General features: G+C 35.1%; 3 protein-coding genes across 3 annotated transcripts; all 3 read right to left on the bottom strand.

The window, feature by feature from the left end:
* Positions 1–6,300: 6,300 nt before the first annotated feature.
* Positions 6,301–8,046, bottom strand: HELRODRAFT_177839 (hypothetical protein; the record flags this gene model as incomplete). The annotated part of the gene is made up of 1 exon (XM_009025982.1): positions 6,301–8,046. The coding sequence occupies one exon, from the start codon at positions 8,044–8,046 to the stop codon at positions 6,301–6,303; it is 1,746 nt and encodes a 581-aa protein (XP_009024230.1).
* A 1,324-nt stretch (positions 8,047–9,370) lies between these two features.
* Positions 9,371–11,947, bottom strand: HELRODRAFT_177838 (hypothetical protein; the record flags this gene model as incomplete). The annotated part of the gene is made up of 1 exon (XM_009025981.1): positions 9,371–11,947. The coding sequence occupies one exon, from the start codon at positions 11,945–11,947 to the stop codon at positions 9,371–9,373; it is 2,577 nt and encodes an 858-aa protein (XP_009024229.1).
* A 483-nt stretch (positions 11,948–12,430) lies between these two features.
* HELRODRAFT_85163 (hypothetical protein) lies at positions 12,431–14,553 on the bottom strand (the record flags this gene model as incomplete). The annotated part of the gene is made up of 5 exons (XM_009025842.1): positions 12,431–12,725; positions 13,026–13,240; positions 13,553–13,664; positions 13,934–14,064; positions 14,347–14,553. 5 exons carry the CDS (start codon positions 14,551–14,553, stop codon positions 12,431–12,433), a joined length of 960 nt encoding a protein of 319 aa, XP_009024090.1.
* Between the last annotated feature and the right edge of the window lie 1,688 nt (positions 14,554–16,241).

Here is a 16,241-nt window from a genome sequence, read left to right as displayed (position 1 = left end):
TTGCTGGTTGTTGTTGTTGTTGTTGTTGCTGGTTGTTGTTGTTGTTGTTGCTGGTTGTTGTTGTTGGTTGTTGTTGTTGTTGTTGCTGGTTGTTGTTGCTGGTTGTTGTTGTTGTTTTTGTTGGTTGTTATTGCTGGTTGTTGTTGTTGTTGTTGGTGTTGTTGTTGCTGGTTGTTGTTGTTGTTGTTGCTGTTGTTGCTGGAAGTGAAGATTATGACAATGATTTTGTGTGTTGTTGTCACTGCGTTTACCTGCACATTTCACCTGTCCCTTGTAATAGGATGGATGAGCAAATTGAAAAATAGAAGCGTGTTAAAATTTAAATATATCTCCCAATAAATAAATCAACGACGGATAAAAATATCGCAATCTAATAAGATGCAGACAATAAGAATCGATGACGTATTACTTGCCAATGATAATAAAAACATATTGAAGGCTGCTGTTGTGGTCGATGAAGCTACTCCAGCTGCTGCTGAAGACGATGATGGTGTTGATGATGATGATGATGGTGTTGATGATGATGATGGTGTCGATGATGATGATGATGATGTTGACGACGACGATGCCGATGGTGTTGACGACTATGATGATGATGGTGTTGATGATATTACTGTTGACCATTGAGGTGATGATGGTATTGATGATGATGATGATGATGATGATGATGATGATGATGATGATGATGATGATGATGATGATGATGATGAAGGCGTCATTTTCGACGATGATGTCATCTTTAACGCATGAAAAGCCCCCACCACAAATTATTCCATCCCATTTCACACCCATTAAAATATTTTTTTTTCAGTACTTCCACACACACACACACACACAAAAACACGCACACACACACACACATACAAAGACACACACACACAGACAGGCACTTATATATGTTTAAATGTAACTATTTATTTATTCATTTTTATAAACGTTGTGATTGCTATAAATGGCCAGACAAAATTTTTTCAATTTCAATTTTGCTAACTTGACAAATTTCTTCAAAACTCTCTCCAATCAATTAAAATTCAATAAAAACTTAATCCATTATTAATTGCAACAATTTAATTGGATAATTGATTTGTTGCAGCCTATTTTAACTATAAAAAATTAACAAATACTATTAACTGGCTCAAATTCTTTTTATTTATAATTTTATGAGCTTATACCTTTCGTCATTTCTTCATTCTTTTATCCATTCATTCGTTTGCTCGTTCATTCATTCATTCATCCATTCATTTATTCATCCATTCATCTAATTCACTTATGTTTAGTTTAGTTTTAATTAACAAGCCAATTAGCTTTTGTTCGTTTATTCCGTGATATAGAATAAGTGAAAAAAATGAATGAAGTTATTCATTCACTCAATCGTTTGTTGGTTGGTTTGTTAGGTTGATTGACTGACAGATTGACTGACTGACTGACTGACTGACTGACTGACTGACTGACTGACTGACTGACTGACTGACTGACTGACTGACTGACTGACTGACTGATTGATTGATTGATTGATTGATTGATTGATTGATTGATTGAATCATTCATTCATTTGTTTTTTCACTCATTAATGTACATTCCATTAATCTATTATTGTTAGCTTATTGTGTTCGAGTTTTTTTTTGTACCTGACATGTTATACAATTAAATTTCCTTTTATGCATTTATGATTAATTAGCTAATTCTTTTGTTCAGTTAATAGCTTCATATAATCACATTGATTAACTTATTCTATCCTTCCATCACTGATTCATTCATTTATTCAATATTTTATGTATTCATTCAATCGTTCATTCGTTCGTTTCGTTCGTTTGTTCGTTCATTCATTTATTTAACTAATCAATCAGTCAGTCACTCAATCAATCTCAGTCAGTCAATCAATCAATCAATCGATTAATCTTTCATTTATTTATTCATTCATTCACCATTCAAGTCAATCATTTCTTTCGGTCATTCATTCATTCATCTATTCACACAACTGTACGAGACAGTTGTGAAAATATTGTTTAATTTTTATTAATAATTATTATAAATAACTTTATTTATGTATTTTAATAATAATTCTGAAAAGTCTACTGTTTAAAATTACTCAGTCATCGTCAATCATTTAACAATTTATTTGACTAGTAAAATTAACGTGCCTTGCTAACAAATAAAAACACACATGAATATTTGTGTGTTGTGTGTGTGTGGTTGTGATATGTGAGTATATGTGTGCGTGTGTGTGTATATATGTGTATGTTTGTGTGTGTGGTGCGTGTGCGTTTTTGTGTGGTGTTGAACAAACATATTTTGTGATACGTGTGCAATACTTACAACTTATACTCGTTCGTTCGTTCACGCGTTAATTAACTGATAAATAAATTCATTCATTCATTCAATCCATCATTCATTCATTAATTCATTTGTTGTAAATTAATTAATTAATTAATTCATAATATAACAGGCTATAATTTACATAATTTAAATCATCTACCAGTAATGAAAGGAAGGCTTTTAAATTAATCAATTACATCAAATAAACTTACACCTAGATTCGTCTTCTGGTCTGATCTGCATTCTTTTAAGTCATTCACTTTTCTCTATGCGTTTCTGGAATACATTGCCAGTTCATTGTGCAACCTTACTTTGTTTTCATACTGATTTTAATGGGCTTGTTACTGTTATTAATTATGGATTGAAATTTTTTTAGTACCGAGTTGTTTCTGGCAACTTAGGTATTAATTTAATTCAACAGAACTTCGTTACTTACTAGAAACGAATTCTCATCCACATTCACAACGTCAAAATCACATCATTTGAACAACTTGCGCTAGATTTTATTGTCAATAATGTCTTGTCAGTTGTTTGTTGTTGATAATTTAGAAAAAAAAACTATTTTGTTTCAACTCAACCTTTTTCTCAAATTTTCTTCTACATGCTCATCCACGAACAATAACAAGAAACATCGAATCACGCCGAAATGCTTGTACAAGTAAATGTGTATAATACAAACAATACACAACCATACATGAGATACTACTATACACATACCTTTAATACACACACGCATACACACACATACACTCTCACACACATACACTCACACACACATTCACATACAGACACACTGGAGCGAATATATTCGACTACATTACCTCACATAAGAATTATGTAAGGCAGATGTTTTTGTTAACGAACTATCTTTGCATCTGCATCTCACTTTTTGCCGGTTCATTATTGAAAATTTAATTGCAACTGAATTCTGTTTAGTGTACACATTTGATTTTTAAAATTTCTGACCGATTATATAATTAATTTGTAACATAATTTTCAAATAATAACATTATTTTTAAAATGTGTCAACCGTTTCTATTCGTGAGTCAGCCGTTTAAATTCCTCCAGCGTAAACGAAGATGTCCATTAGCACTAAGGCAATGCACGTAGTAGGAACCGGTTAACCAAGCCGCATCAAATTGGAATTGGAGAGGGTCGTTCAGTTAAGCAGCTGATCCAATTAACTGAAGTTGGATTTTTTTCGAAGATGTGGCGCCCGTTTTAAGGTGAAATGTATATAATGCGATATAGAACACCACTTTGTCATGTATTCGTTTTAAAAACCGATATTAATTTGTTTTTAGTTTTGGCTAAAAAATTTGTCTAAGAAATAGTTGACGTGAACATGCAAGAAAACAAGCTATGGAGATATATGAGGTACGTTAGGAGCACGAGCAACCAAACGAGCAGCAGATTTAGAAGCTTTACTTAAAGAGTATGGTGTAGAATCATTATGCAGTTGAGCACTTCCTCAAGAGCTTATTCATAACTATGTTATCCACCGTGCCAAGTCCCTATGTCATTAGAATAGGAGTAAGGATCGAAAGCTGATTTGAATTATTTTTAGTTATCGAGTTAGTCTTTTTTTATATTTGAGCTTTTTTCATATGAATTCAATGAAATCATTAGCCCACGTGTGCAGTCTTCCTGGTACATATATTTGTAATTGGAGCAATAATTAACCACATTTCAAATTCATCCATTAATGTTAGAGCTAGAATGTAGAGTATTTCTGCTCTTTCACTGATAATAATATTCTCATCGACAATAACAGAAAATGTTATTTGTATCGGCGTCATATCACTCTGTCGCAATTTGAATTCAACAAATTTCGCAATAAATATTTGTCAGCGATTCATTTTTTTGCTGCCTCTTCAATGTTCGAATCTGTAGAGCTTACTGACTTTTTTTGAAGATACACTTTCTTTATTTTATTTCGTTTCATTTTATTTTTTGTACTTCTTCATTGTTATCTGTTATGCGAATTTTGGGTTGAGCCGGTTAAATTTTTAGAAATTGAGCTGAATAAATTTGATTGATTGATGATAACTTTATTGGTGATCGTTTCACGAATTTTACTGAATAAATTAACACTAGCTCTTTGTTGACGTACAAAACGCTAGCGTTAAAACATCAGATTTTATAGTAAATATAGACTTTTCAGTGTTTAAATAATTTGCACTAACGAAAAATTACCTACATTACAAATATTTTTAAATAGCGACTATTCTGTTACACGTATCGCGAGGAGAGAAAACTCAATTATCTTCCTTGCGTCAACCCCGAATATGAGAACAACATGAACTCGATTAGAGTTATTAAGTTGCTGCCTACCCTGTCTGTCTCTCCTTTTTCTCCTGGTTTTACCTGTCTCAATAATGTTACATTGGCCACCTCTTAAACAGAGTATGACGTTTAAAATAAGAATTGTTACATAGAAGTCTAATTTTGACTACTGTCCCAGACATTTATTAAGAACTAAGATTGTCATTACCTTAATTAAGAAAGTTGAACAATTTTACGCTGAACTGTTTTTTTTTGTCCTTATAACTAAGATTCAATACGAACTTGCCTTACTACATTCTCAATCGCTCATAAGAGTTTTACGATGGTTCTCGAGTGACCAAGTTCGTATGATGTGTGGTTAAATGGCAACATTAAAAAAAACGAAGCATCGCGACTGTTTAGACTCAAAAAAAAAATTAACAAACTGATTTTAATGGATTATTTTTAATTTACAGATTTTTGCAAAAACCTTTTTCCATGCATACTGAAACAAAAATTAAGTATAAGTAAATAGTGTATCAGACGAATAGGAAATAATTTTTGAAAACAAATAGTTCCAAGGAATAAGTTTTACAATTTATAAATCAACAAAACTTGATTTTAAAATGTTAGAATCATACAACACTTAAAATTAGGTCTTGAGACATGAATTACTCATTTAACTATGTCCGGCAAATCTAGTGTAATCTAGCGTAAATATTTTCTTTTTATATTCATTAAGAAATGTTTATTAATTTCGTTCGTAAAACCGTTAAAATATTTACAAATTCATAATTTGCACAATCAAAAATAAGAATGAGAACGACAGAGCTAACAATGAAAACAACTGAATTAATAATACTATTAACATAAGTCGAAATTTTTTGAATAGAGCAGAATGGACGCGGTGATTATAGAAAGGGCTCATTGAATGAAATGCATAAATTTCAATGTCAATATGACCTGCAATGTTCCTATTCCATAATAGTGGTTATTCAGTAACGTAAAATAGCATGACAGAAAAACGTATAGTGATCTTCTTAAATTAAGGTTTAAACTCAACGCTGATATTAAAATGACAGTTAATTTCAAAAAAATTTGCAAAGCATAATATTGTTGGGACTAGCGCTGAAATGATGATGACGACTCTTCATTTGAAGATTTCACTTTTAAACTGGAGAAATTTCAGTTGAGACTTCATTGCACGAAGCAGATTTTGAAAATTATTGGCGCGGAGTAATGCGAGTTGGATGAATAACAACAGTTCATGTGAGTAGTGCAAGCGATGGATTGGGATAACAATGCTGACAAGTGTAGTGTTGAACATCATGATGGTGGGAAATCAACACCTCGCATTACAAGCACAGACATTAATAAACGATCTAATAACAGTAGCACCAATCTAGTTGCATTATAACATAAATTTATTTCTAATAATTTCCATCAAAATGACAAAATCCACATGAAATGATTAAAAAGAAATTTTGCAGCGTTGTTAGATGGCTGTATGTTTGTGAAGTGTTGAAAGCAGTTTGATTGTGACACCATAAGCCTTCAAGACAGTTTGTTAGATCGTCTCCATCCACAACACGTTCATCAAATGATTGGGCTAGCGTGAACCGGAACACAGTCAAAGGCTGAACGTGCAATATACTGACTATAATTTTCAAAGAAGCTTCATTACAACAGTGTCATCTAACTGAATAACTCTGTCACAAACTATACATCGACAGCGAAGAATGATTTGATCTCTGAAAACAGTCTTCTAGGCAGCCTGAGACCTTTGAGACGGTTGACCTTTCGACCTGTTGCCCTCCACAAGGTCATCTTGCATATGTCCTGCAGACTCATAACATTCCTCACGTAATCAAGCAGCGTGTGATTAATTTTTTCAACAAACTCTTCAGTAAGGCCATCATTTTCCTTCACCGTTCTTACCATGTCATCTCCAATCATCTTCACTGCAGTGTTGGCTTCATCTCGATCCATATACGTTAGAATGCCTACAACTTGCTGAATGGCTCCCGAGTTGATCCATCGATCGTATGCAATGGTCCCTCCCATGATGTGGAAGATGTGACTGAAATAATAATGCACCGGGTAGGAGATGCTTGCCAGTGTTCGAGCATCTGGATTGGCTCCAAAGTACATCAACATTCTCATCATCAAGAAAAAATCTGCAGACAAATGACCCATGCAGTGCTGGTTGGCAGCCAATCTGACCAGCAGATGAAGTGGTGTTTCATTGTTTAAGAGCATCTTTGTGGCATCGGCATTGTGTTCGAGCAGCAACAAACAGACCTGGTCCAGATGTTCCATCACATGGTTGCTCCAAGTGTCACATGTCTGTAGACAACTGAAATAAGCATCAAGAGCTGATATGTACAAATCTCTTGGCGACAAACATATCAAACTGGAACTGTTGAAGGTTATTTTCTTGTTAGATAATGTTGTTTCATCGAAGTTGGGGTCAGCTCCTGCTTCAAGTAACAGTGTCAGTGCTCGGATGTGGTACTCAGGAACACCTCTTGAGTTAACATCCTTCTCATGAACTAGAGAGTACAAAAGGCTGTACAAAGGGAAGTGGCCTGGTGCTGATTTGCTGTTAACATCAAAGTCTTGTTTGATGAAAAATGCAAACAAATCATCAAGACCCAGGTACCTCGTGTTTGGGCGATCGCTTGTTATCCTGGTCATCATGCAGGCAATGTGGAAGGGATTGGACATGCCCAGAGCCTCTGTGATGTTCAGCTTGTCACAAGACATCAATCGTTCAACAACATCCAGCCTTAGTTGTCTGATAGCATTAATGAATGCTGAAGAAAGTGTCAATGTTGAAGATGTTTCTGTGAGATATGAAAAAGCTCTGGGAGAATTAAACTCAATTGCTCTGTCAAATAGAGTAAACGAACTAGATGGCTTTTTTAAGAGAGGAGTGGTGTGCAAATAAATTTTTAACACTTCTTCACTTTTACAAATAGCAGCTACATCTATAGCTGTTGATTTATGTTTTAAATCAAGTCTGGTCATTTCTTTTAAAAGAAGTTCAAATTTGGATTTCAAAACAGAAAAAAAATCATTGCTAGTAATTCCCGTGATGAAAGCAATAAAATCTTCATTTTCCAGGCAATGTTTTATAGATGCCCACCAAATGTTGTCCTCCACCTCCTCATTTGCTAGAAAAAATCTGCACAGCTGTTTTGCCACCTCAGGACAACCAATGATAGCTGCTAGGTGGAGGTATGGCAATTTTGTTTTTAAACATGGAGCTGGATTCTCGTTGAGCTGAACCAATAATTCGTAAATGAGTTTTAAGTTTTTGGCAAGGATTGCATGATGCAAAATGTTCAAGATGAATTTGTCTGGTTCAAAATATTGATCTAATCTATGTAGAGACAATTTGGTTTGAAGAGTTTTTTCGTCATATTCATTATGGTACACCAAATCTTCAATAAATTTTTCCATAGACTAATGATGAATATTGCTGAATAACTTCTAGATAAAATAAAATCTGGCGTTGAATGAACTGCTGTGAAGAAAAAGCAAGGGCAGCTGAATTTGAAAAAATAAAAAAAACTTTAAAGCATAATTTCTGATGTTTACAATCAACATGCATGAAAAATAATACGTTCAACACTAACGATTAAAGAGAGAATCTTTTCACGAACTGACAAAATTTACTTTCATTTTATTAATTCGAACTTTAAAAAAATCATATTGAAAAATCACATTTACAATCGAGTTCGCTTTTAAATAATTTTTTATAAAAATATTTTAGCGCATTTCTTTTACAAATTTCCATCTTATACTTAGAATAAAGGTAAAATTAACAGGTTTTCATTTGTTTTTCTAGATTTGGAGTTTGTACTCAACGTTTATTCATCTTTTTATCATTGATTGATTGATTGACCAAATATTTATTCTTTATTAATATTTTTAATAATTTCACAAGAAAAATCATTTTCCTTATTCATCTCACCTATATCCGCAGTGCATTACACATCTTCAATAACTTTTCAAGACTAACAAGCCTGGAGTTTATACGTTACTTAAAATATAACTAAGGCTTATTTCATGTGTAGATTATGGCAGAAATAAAAGGATGTAGCAATACCAATATTCCGTGATCGTAATTGACAAAAAGTATTATTAACCACTAGATAGTGTTATTACCGACCACTTTATGTCAGGTGTCAACAGAAAACAGCTAGAACGACGAGTAGAACAGACACGTAATAATGAGCAAACATAATTAGGTGAAACAATCCACCGTGAAAATTTTTGAGCGATTAAGAGCAGGCAACATACACACTGCGACTGCGAGAATTTAGTTGATTCTTCTGAGATTTGGATGTACGTACACTGACAGACTCAACGACAAAGAAAGTGGATAGAAAGAGATCAAAAAGCCGTCTAACTATAACGTAGTTCGTGTAGCGTCACTGAAACCTGCCTGGCCTAATTACGATTTCAAAAATTAGATATTCGTACGATAGGCGCGATGCTATCTACCGCGAAATAAACATTGCAATGCGGATCCATATTTGATAATTTTTTGTGTTATTGCATGTTCAAGCGAACGGAAGTGTAAATTCCAAACAGCGAAGTAAATCTTTCATATTTTTCTCAAAACTCTAATCAAACTGGAATCTAAAAAACAACATAAATAAAAATACAACAAAATAAACGTGAAAATTTCAAATCATCACCACTCAATAATCAGCATTTACAAGTGGCAATGAAGCACATCATTAAAATGAAGGGGGCACAGCAGTGAACAAGAACAACGTTAATCACCAGAACCATAATCATACTCATCATCATCAGTATTGACCAGTAAAGAAGTTGAGTTTAAATCTTGAGCAGAGTATTTGTTGAGCAGCAGTGACCTCATATGATCAGCACCATCATCGTCGTCATCCTCACCACCACCGATGCCACTGACGTCACTTCCTGGTGGCTTCCTACTGAGATGCACCTGATGCACTTGCGACCTCAACTCAAAACTCTTCACACACTGCAACAACTCCGTCAAAACGCCGCTCAATAAGTCGTAAGCCAAGGATGTTGTTGCTGCCGATGCTGACGTGGACACAATTTTGGTCAACTCATCGAGACACATTTGATGGAAGATTGCGGCAGTGGTGCGACCCTCATTCAAAAGTTGCACAGATGAAGCAATAACATTGAAGAGACCCGAATGTGATGATTCAGCCAAATAACTGCTGCATGAGTCTATTAGGGATTGCCGGAGTCGTTGGAATTTGTCACTGTTATAAGAAACATTATTAGTGGTAGCGGCATTGGAAGGTCTAGTGTTGAAGCCCGGTGGTCCGTTGCTAGGTAGTTTGGGGAAATCCCTTTCAACGTCTTTCATTGTTGAAAATGATGTAAGATTTGTTACTTCTGAAGGTAATACTGCCGTTGATGTTGATATGGAAGATATTGTTGTTGAAGTTGCAGCAGCTGCAGACGTTAACACTGGCGGTGTTCTTTGCACTGGCATAGATGCAAAACCTGGTGGTGGTGGTTTAACTATGGATTGAAAGCCAGGAGGCGGTCTGAATGCAGATGATGAAGACGACGGTGCAGGTTGTTGTTGTGATGCTGATAATGTTGATAACGATGGTAACGAGGACTGTTGCATTGTTGTTGATGGTCGAGTGGGAAGTTGCAATAAAGATGTCGAGCCAGGTTGAACTAAGGACGATGACGACAACGACTGTGCTGAAGGTGATGACGAAATTTGCGGAGTCGTATTAACAACTGACGATGACGACGATGATGAAGACGACAGCGAGTGTTGTTGAGTCGGTGCGGATGATGTTGCTCGAGGCACATTGCTCGTTGCTTCCGCATCAACTGACGGCGATGATAAAGATGATGTCAACTTCGACGATGATGACATAGAAGACAACGGTGGAAAATGTTCATGACTGGACAAGTGAGTGTAGACAACATCATCCTTTATGATTCCCTTTAATCTACCATCCATCAGTCTATCAATGCTTTTTTCACCACCACCCACTTTTCCATCACCGCCAGCAGTATCCCTACTCTCTACGCTCTTCTTCACCTCATTTCCGGAAAAATCTTCGTCTGCATCTTCGAACATGTTTGCAGAGTCCTCACCCTCCCGAGTTGAACCATCAGAATTGTTATTTGCAGCAGATGTTCTGATACCTTCCTTCTTCTTATTATCATCATCACTCAGTGCTGCATTGTTAGTATTTGCACTGGTATTCATACTGGGCACTGCTTCGTTTTCCTTCGGTTGGTTGGATGGAACTTTACCCTCGTGATGCACTTTATTTTTATTCTTTTTGTTCTTCTTATTTTTTTTCTCATTAATGGTAGTTGTTTTATCTTTTAACTGCTGGGATGGCAGCTGATGTTTCACTTGCTGATGCTTATCATGATTTTGAGTAGGAGTTGGTTTCAATTGCTCGAAAGCTTCAAACTTATTTGATGTCGTAACAGTGGGATGATGACTTGAATTAGCATTTTTCACATTTTTTTTAGTCAGCTTGACCATATTGTTTTCCATTTTGGTGAACTCCACATCACCGTTCCTGTTATCATCTCTCTTCTTGTTTATCCACCTCCCACCGACAGCACCCAATCGTGAATAAGCATCATCACCATCTTCCTCTTCCTCACTTCCACCATCACGACGACTATCGGTGTTTGTCGTGCCGATCCACTGCATGGCTAAGCTTTGCAAGTTGCCTGCCGACTGGCTCTGTTTGAAATCGTTTGTTTGGTTCGGTAGTTGGTTGGTTTTCTTTTTGTTGCTCTGCAGTGCTGGAAAGTCGTCTGCCACGGTTGACTGAAGAGCCATCTTTGATCTGCTGGGACCTGCTTGGTGACACGCAGTGTGCGCTTCAGACTTGGTGGTGGATGAATTCGTGGATGGTGTTGTCTTGGACCAGACAGAGCTCTTTGGCAGGGCTGGCCTCTTGGTCGTCTTGACATTCAAACTTGGAAATTCAGTATGAAATAACTGGCCACTTCTAACCGAAAGGCCACGCGTCATTGCAAGTCTGTTAGCCATGGAAGGTTCTGGCGCTTGAGACGCTGATGTGGATGGTGGTGGTACTGACGTGTTCGGAGTTTGTGATGAACCATTTTGCTGCTTAACCACATTTGAAACGTTCCCCCGCAGATCAGGAAATTCACTTTGCTGAATGGAAAGACCTTGATTGGCTGCTTCTTGATTGGAAGCTGACAGTTGATTGGTTAATACTGAAGGTTGGCGGGCGGACATTATGACACTGGCGAGTTCGTGGTTCATGACACTGATGGACCCTTGTTTTTCCACTTGAGCCAAGCTTGCTGAGAGGGCTTGTGCCGCCTCCAAATCCATCCTGTTCAATGTTTATCTTGCTTGCTATTTATATCTTTTATGCAGTACAATTTATATTTTGCATTATTAAATAACTTTCCTGTCATTTAAATTTTCATATGCCATGTGCGTACGCTGTATCAATCTCTGCACTAATTAGTTTGAACTTAGTGAAATTAAATAATTTCAAATTATATTATCAAATTAGTGAAATTTATTAATTAATAATTTTTATATTTAATAAATTCATTTTAACAAACCTGTCTTGCTGTCTTTTGTTGTTTCGATATCGCTGACCTAATAATAATTAATCATCAATATTATTATTATTAAACACTTCACTCAAGATCAAAACTGAATAACAAATCAGTCGTAAACAGTTTGTTGAATGGCGCCGACCCACAGAAATAAAAATTTGAAACATTGATGGAGGAAAAAAAAGTTAATTCATTTAAACATCCCATTATTCTGATCATCAAGAAGGAAACAAATTTTTGAGAAATGTCACTCCAACTTCCTACGAACAAGAAGCCACAAACCTCTTAGTCTGTCGAGGTTGTTGGTAGCCACGTCAGCAGCTGCAGCAGACTGACGTGGGTTGTGATAGTTCACATCTATGTTAATGACTCTCAACTGTCCTCTGTCAGACCTAGCCATTGAGGCACTATGCTGTTCCAGCTTGTGGGCATTCAAATCAATCTGAGACCTGAAGACGTTACTCCATTGGGCATCCTTGCACGGCCCCTCTTCACACACAAAGTGTTGCTCCCTGAAGTGCACGTGCAGGTCACTGTACTGGCTGTTGGGTTGACGGATGAACAAGTGAAGAAGGGATGAGTGGTTGAATGGAGGAACGGTTGAATGATTGGCAGGTCCGAACGATCATTAAATGAGCTGAACGTGTCTCAGATAAAATATGAGTGAGAGTCAACCTAATTTTACAAAATTAAACATATTAATTAAACTTATAATCTGACTCAACTACTTCATTTATAAATCATCAAAATGCAAACACTACAGTCAAATGCCTTGTCCATCCATAACCCACCAGTCAATGAAACCAAAATTAACCATTCAACTAAGCAACAAATCAACCGACCAATAGTATTCCCCGGTGACTCCATTTTCTTCACAAATGTGGCAGTAGAAGTGAGCCTTCCTCAGATGTTTGTTCAGTTCATCGTTGTCAAAGTACCTCTCGTCACAAAACTTGCAGAGTGGATGACCCTTGTATGACTTGTCGTTCACATCACCAAACTTTTTGTGCTGCACCATCTCTTGGCGAGTGTAAAACTTTCGTTCGCTAGAGAAGAGCTGGATTGATGAGAATGTACATGATTGATCTTTTCAAGATTCAGCACGTGAACATGCATGAACATGAACAAAGTTGATGAACAACAGTGAATGAACATGTGAACAGAGAAGGAACATGAACAAAAACAGACAAATGAAAATACAAGTAAATTAATTAACATTGAATTTTCAAATCAGTTTCATTATTTAATCAACCACTATAGAATATATGGGAGCACACAATGTATTTTCTATCATTCTAACGTAAATTACAATACATAAATAATGACATCCTTGATAAAGTAAAATTTATAAAAACCACAGTTAGCTGACTTTGAGATGTTCGAGGCAGAGCTGGCAAGAGAGAAGAGAGTGCATGTCTCGCATGTGATTCTTCAACAGCGTAAAACTGCCAAACTCCTCTTCTTTGTTACATAACTTGCACCTGCGTTTATCAATTTTAGCAAGCAGGTTATAAAAAAAATAACAAATTCTCAAAAAAAATTATAGATTATTATAATAGATGATCATTATTATTATAATAATAATATGAATCAAGATTGTCAATCAACTACAAAGCAACTATTTTGAAAAAATATTCTGAGTTGAAATAACTAAAATCAAGATCTAACCAATGAATAACTTTTAGTTCTTCAAGTTTTAACATTTGTAAATAGAAAAATAAATGTTTCTAAATTAGGAAAGAGAGCCAACTTGTGTTTGAGAAGGTCCTGATATTTCTGTTTTACTTCCTCAGATTCTGAGAAAATCATGACATCCTTGGAGAGGCAGAAAGAATGTACAGCAATCTTTTCAAACTTCTCTTTCTTTTTTATAAACACAACCTAATCAAATATAAAAAAAACAAGTCATATATTGATAAATTACTAAATGCATGCTTATGCCATTACGCTTTACATTACATAAGTCATAAATAAACGAGACACTACTGTGGTGCAATCTATACAACATGGTGGTGTTATAGCTCAATGAACTGATAAATCGTGGTCATCCCAAGAGAAAAAATTCATATTCAAGCAGTCAACAAGTTGTATTTGAGGTAGCCCCAAACCAAAACTGGCTAAATCAAAATAAAATGAAATAAAAACAGCAAAACTTGAACTCACGTGTTTGAGATTGGATCTGCAAATAGCGCAGTCATTCTGTTCGCAGAGAATCCTCAACCTGGTCGAGCACCTGAAACAAATGGGATGATTGCACATCCCTATCGCGTAGATTTCAATGGTCTCGTGGCAGACCGGACAGCAGTTGTCATCCACCGATAAGGTACGCGTACGTGTAGTACGGTCTACTACAGCCGAAGCTGAAGACATCCTTTTTTCTCTAAAAAATAATCGGTTAAAAATCAAACGGACAATCAAATGTGTTTGAATAAGAACGATTAAAAAACTGTTGAATAAATATTATAAAGAGATCCTTCAACTCTTAAAAATTATTTTAAAATGTACAACGAAACTGACACGGGAACAGCAGTTAACAAATTCCACTAAATATAATTTTCACAACCACGAAATGAAAACTTTACAAAGATCAAAAATATTTAAAAAAAATTAAAATTGATTGACAAAAAGTTTTACTCTATAAATATATATATATATATATATTTATATATAAAGTTAAAATAAAATAACTATAGATCTCTTTAATACAAAAATTAATACAAAATGCTCAGCCTTTTAAGATTTTATTATAGCATTGTTTTAACCGCCGGAATGATCAAATTACCTATGTTACTTGTTGTCTTAATTATTGTTATTTTTGCTATATTTGTAATCTTTATATTGTAAAAGATCGTTAAAAGAAGCCTATATAAGATCCTGCAGAGACACAGATTTCCAGTCAGGTTTCCAGCGAGGTGTGATGCAAAGTTTTAAATGGAATTTATATATTGGATTAGTTTAGTGTTTATATTGCGGTTGGCATTCAAATGAACGTTCATCAAAGTTTGCGTTTGAAGCAGTTGTGTTCATTTATCGGAAATCTTGAACCTACGTAATAACGAACACTTGACGATCGTTGGAAGCTACAACACTGGTATTGGATTGTACAGCTGGACTTTACAAGAGTCAAGTCTGACAAAGTAAAGAGCTAACTTTCACAGTATAATAAGTTTTAAAAATTATTTTTATTGAATATAACGGTTTTATTTTAAAAAAAACTTTAACAAAATTCAATTACAGTAAAATGTGTTAATACCAATTAATTTTATATGCAAAATGATAATTTAAATAAAAATTATAAACCCAAAATTTAGAAACGGCTCTTTGAAGATGAGGATAAACTTTACGATTAACGAAAGCAAGCCCTGCACACAGGGTTCAACTTTCGTCGACTTTACTCCAATCGACAAAAAAGATTATGCCGTTTGTTCATTTTTGGATTTAGTGTTTCTTGCAAACTGTTTCAAGTTTTAATTGTTATCAAGCATTGTTTTTCATAATCTTTTGTACCATTTTATAAACAACCAGTGCGGAAACTGGCGTAGTTGTTGATAAAGACGATGTCCAGTTGACTCATCTAGGACGAAAAGTCGCTGAACTTTCTTAAAAGAAGGAACCAATGAAAAATAAAAATCTGAATAAATCTGCTATCAATCAATTTTTTCTGATGTTCTCAAATAGTAAAAAAACAATTTGGTTTAATAATAAATTCGTTAAAATTATGCATTTTTAATAGCATTGAATTTCATTCGGTGAATAAAGTTATTTCAAATATGGTGAATGTATGTAATTGATGAAAATAATAAAAATCCTTCCACTCAAAATAGCAACAATAAAAAATGGAAATGATTATGTGTAAAATAGACGAGTTTTCTTCTTTCTCGTGCCTTATCCTTTCAGGACATTGGCTACCATCGACCTCCACAAAAGAAGATCTTTAACATTTTGTAGTCGTTGAAATTTTGTGATATTCAACAAGTGACACAAGGACTTCACGAATGTTATTCGTTGTTGATTTTCCATTCTTTCCTTCCGCATGATGTGACCAAAAAACTTTAACG

This window comes from Helobdella robusta (genome assembly GCF_000326865.2).
Source record: "Helobdella robusta unplaced genomic scaffold HELROscaffold_44, whole genome shotgun sequence".
Classification (NCBI taxonomy): Eukaryota; Metazoa; Annelida; class Clitellata; order Rhynchobdellida; family Glossiphoniidae; genus Helobdella; species Helobdella robusta.
This window is presented reverse-complemented; position numbering and strand designations above follow the sequence as displayed.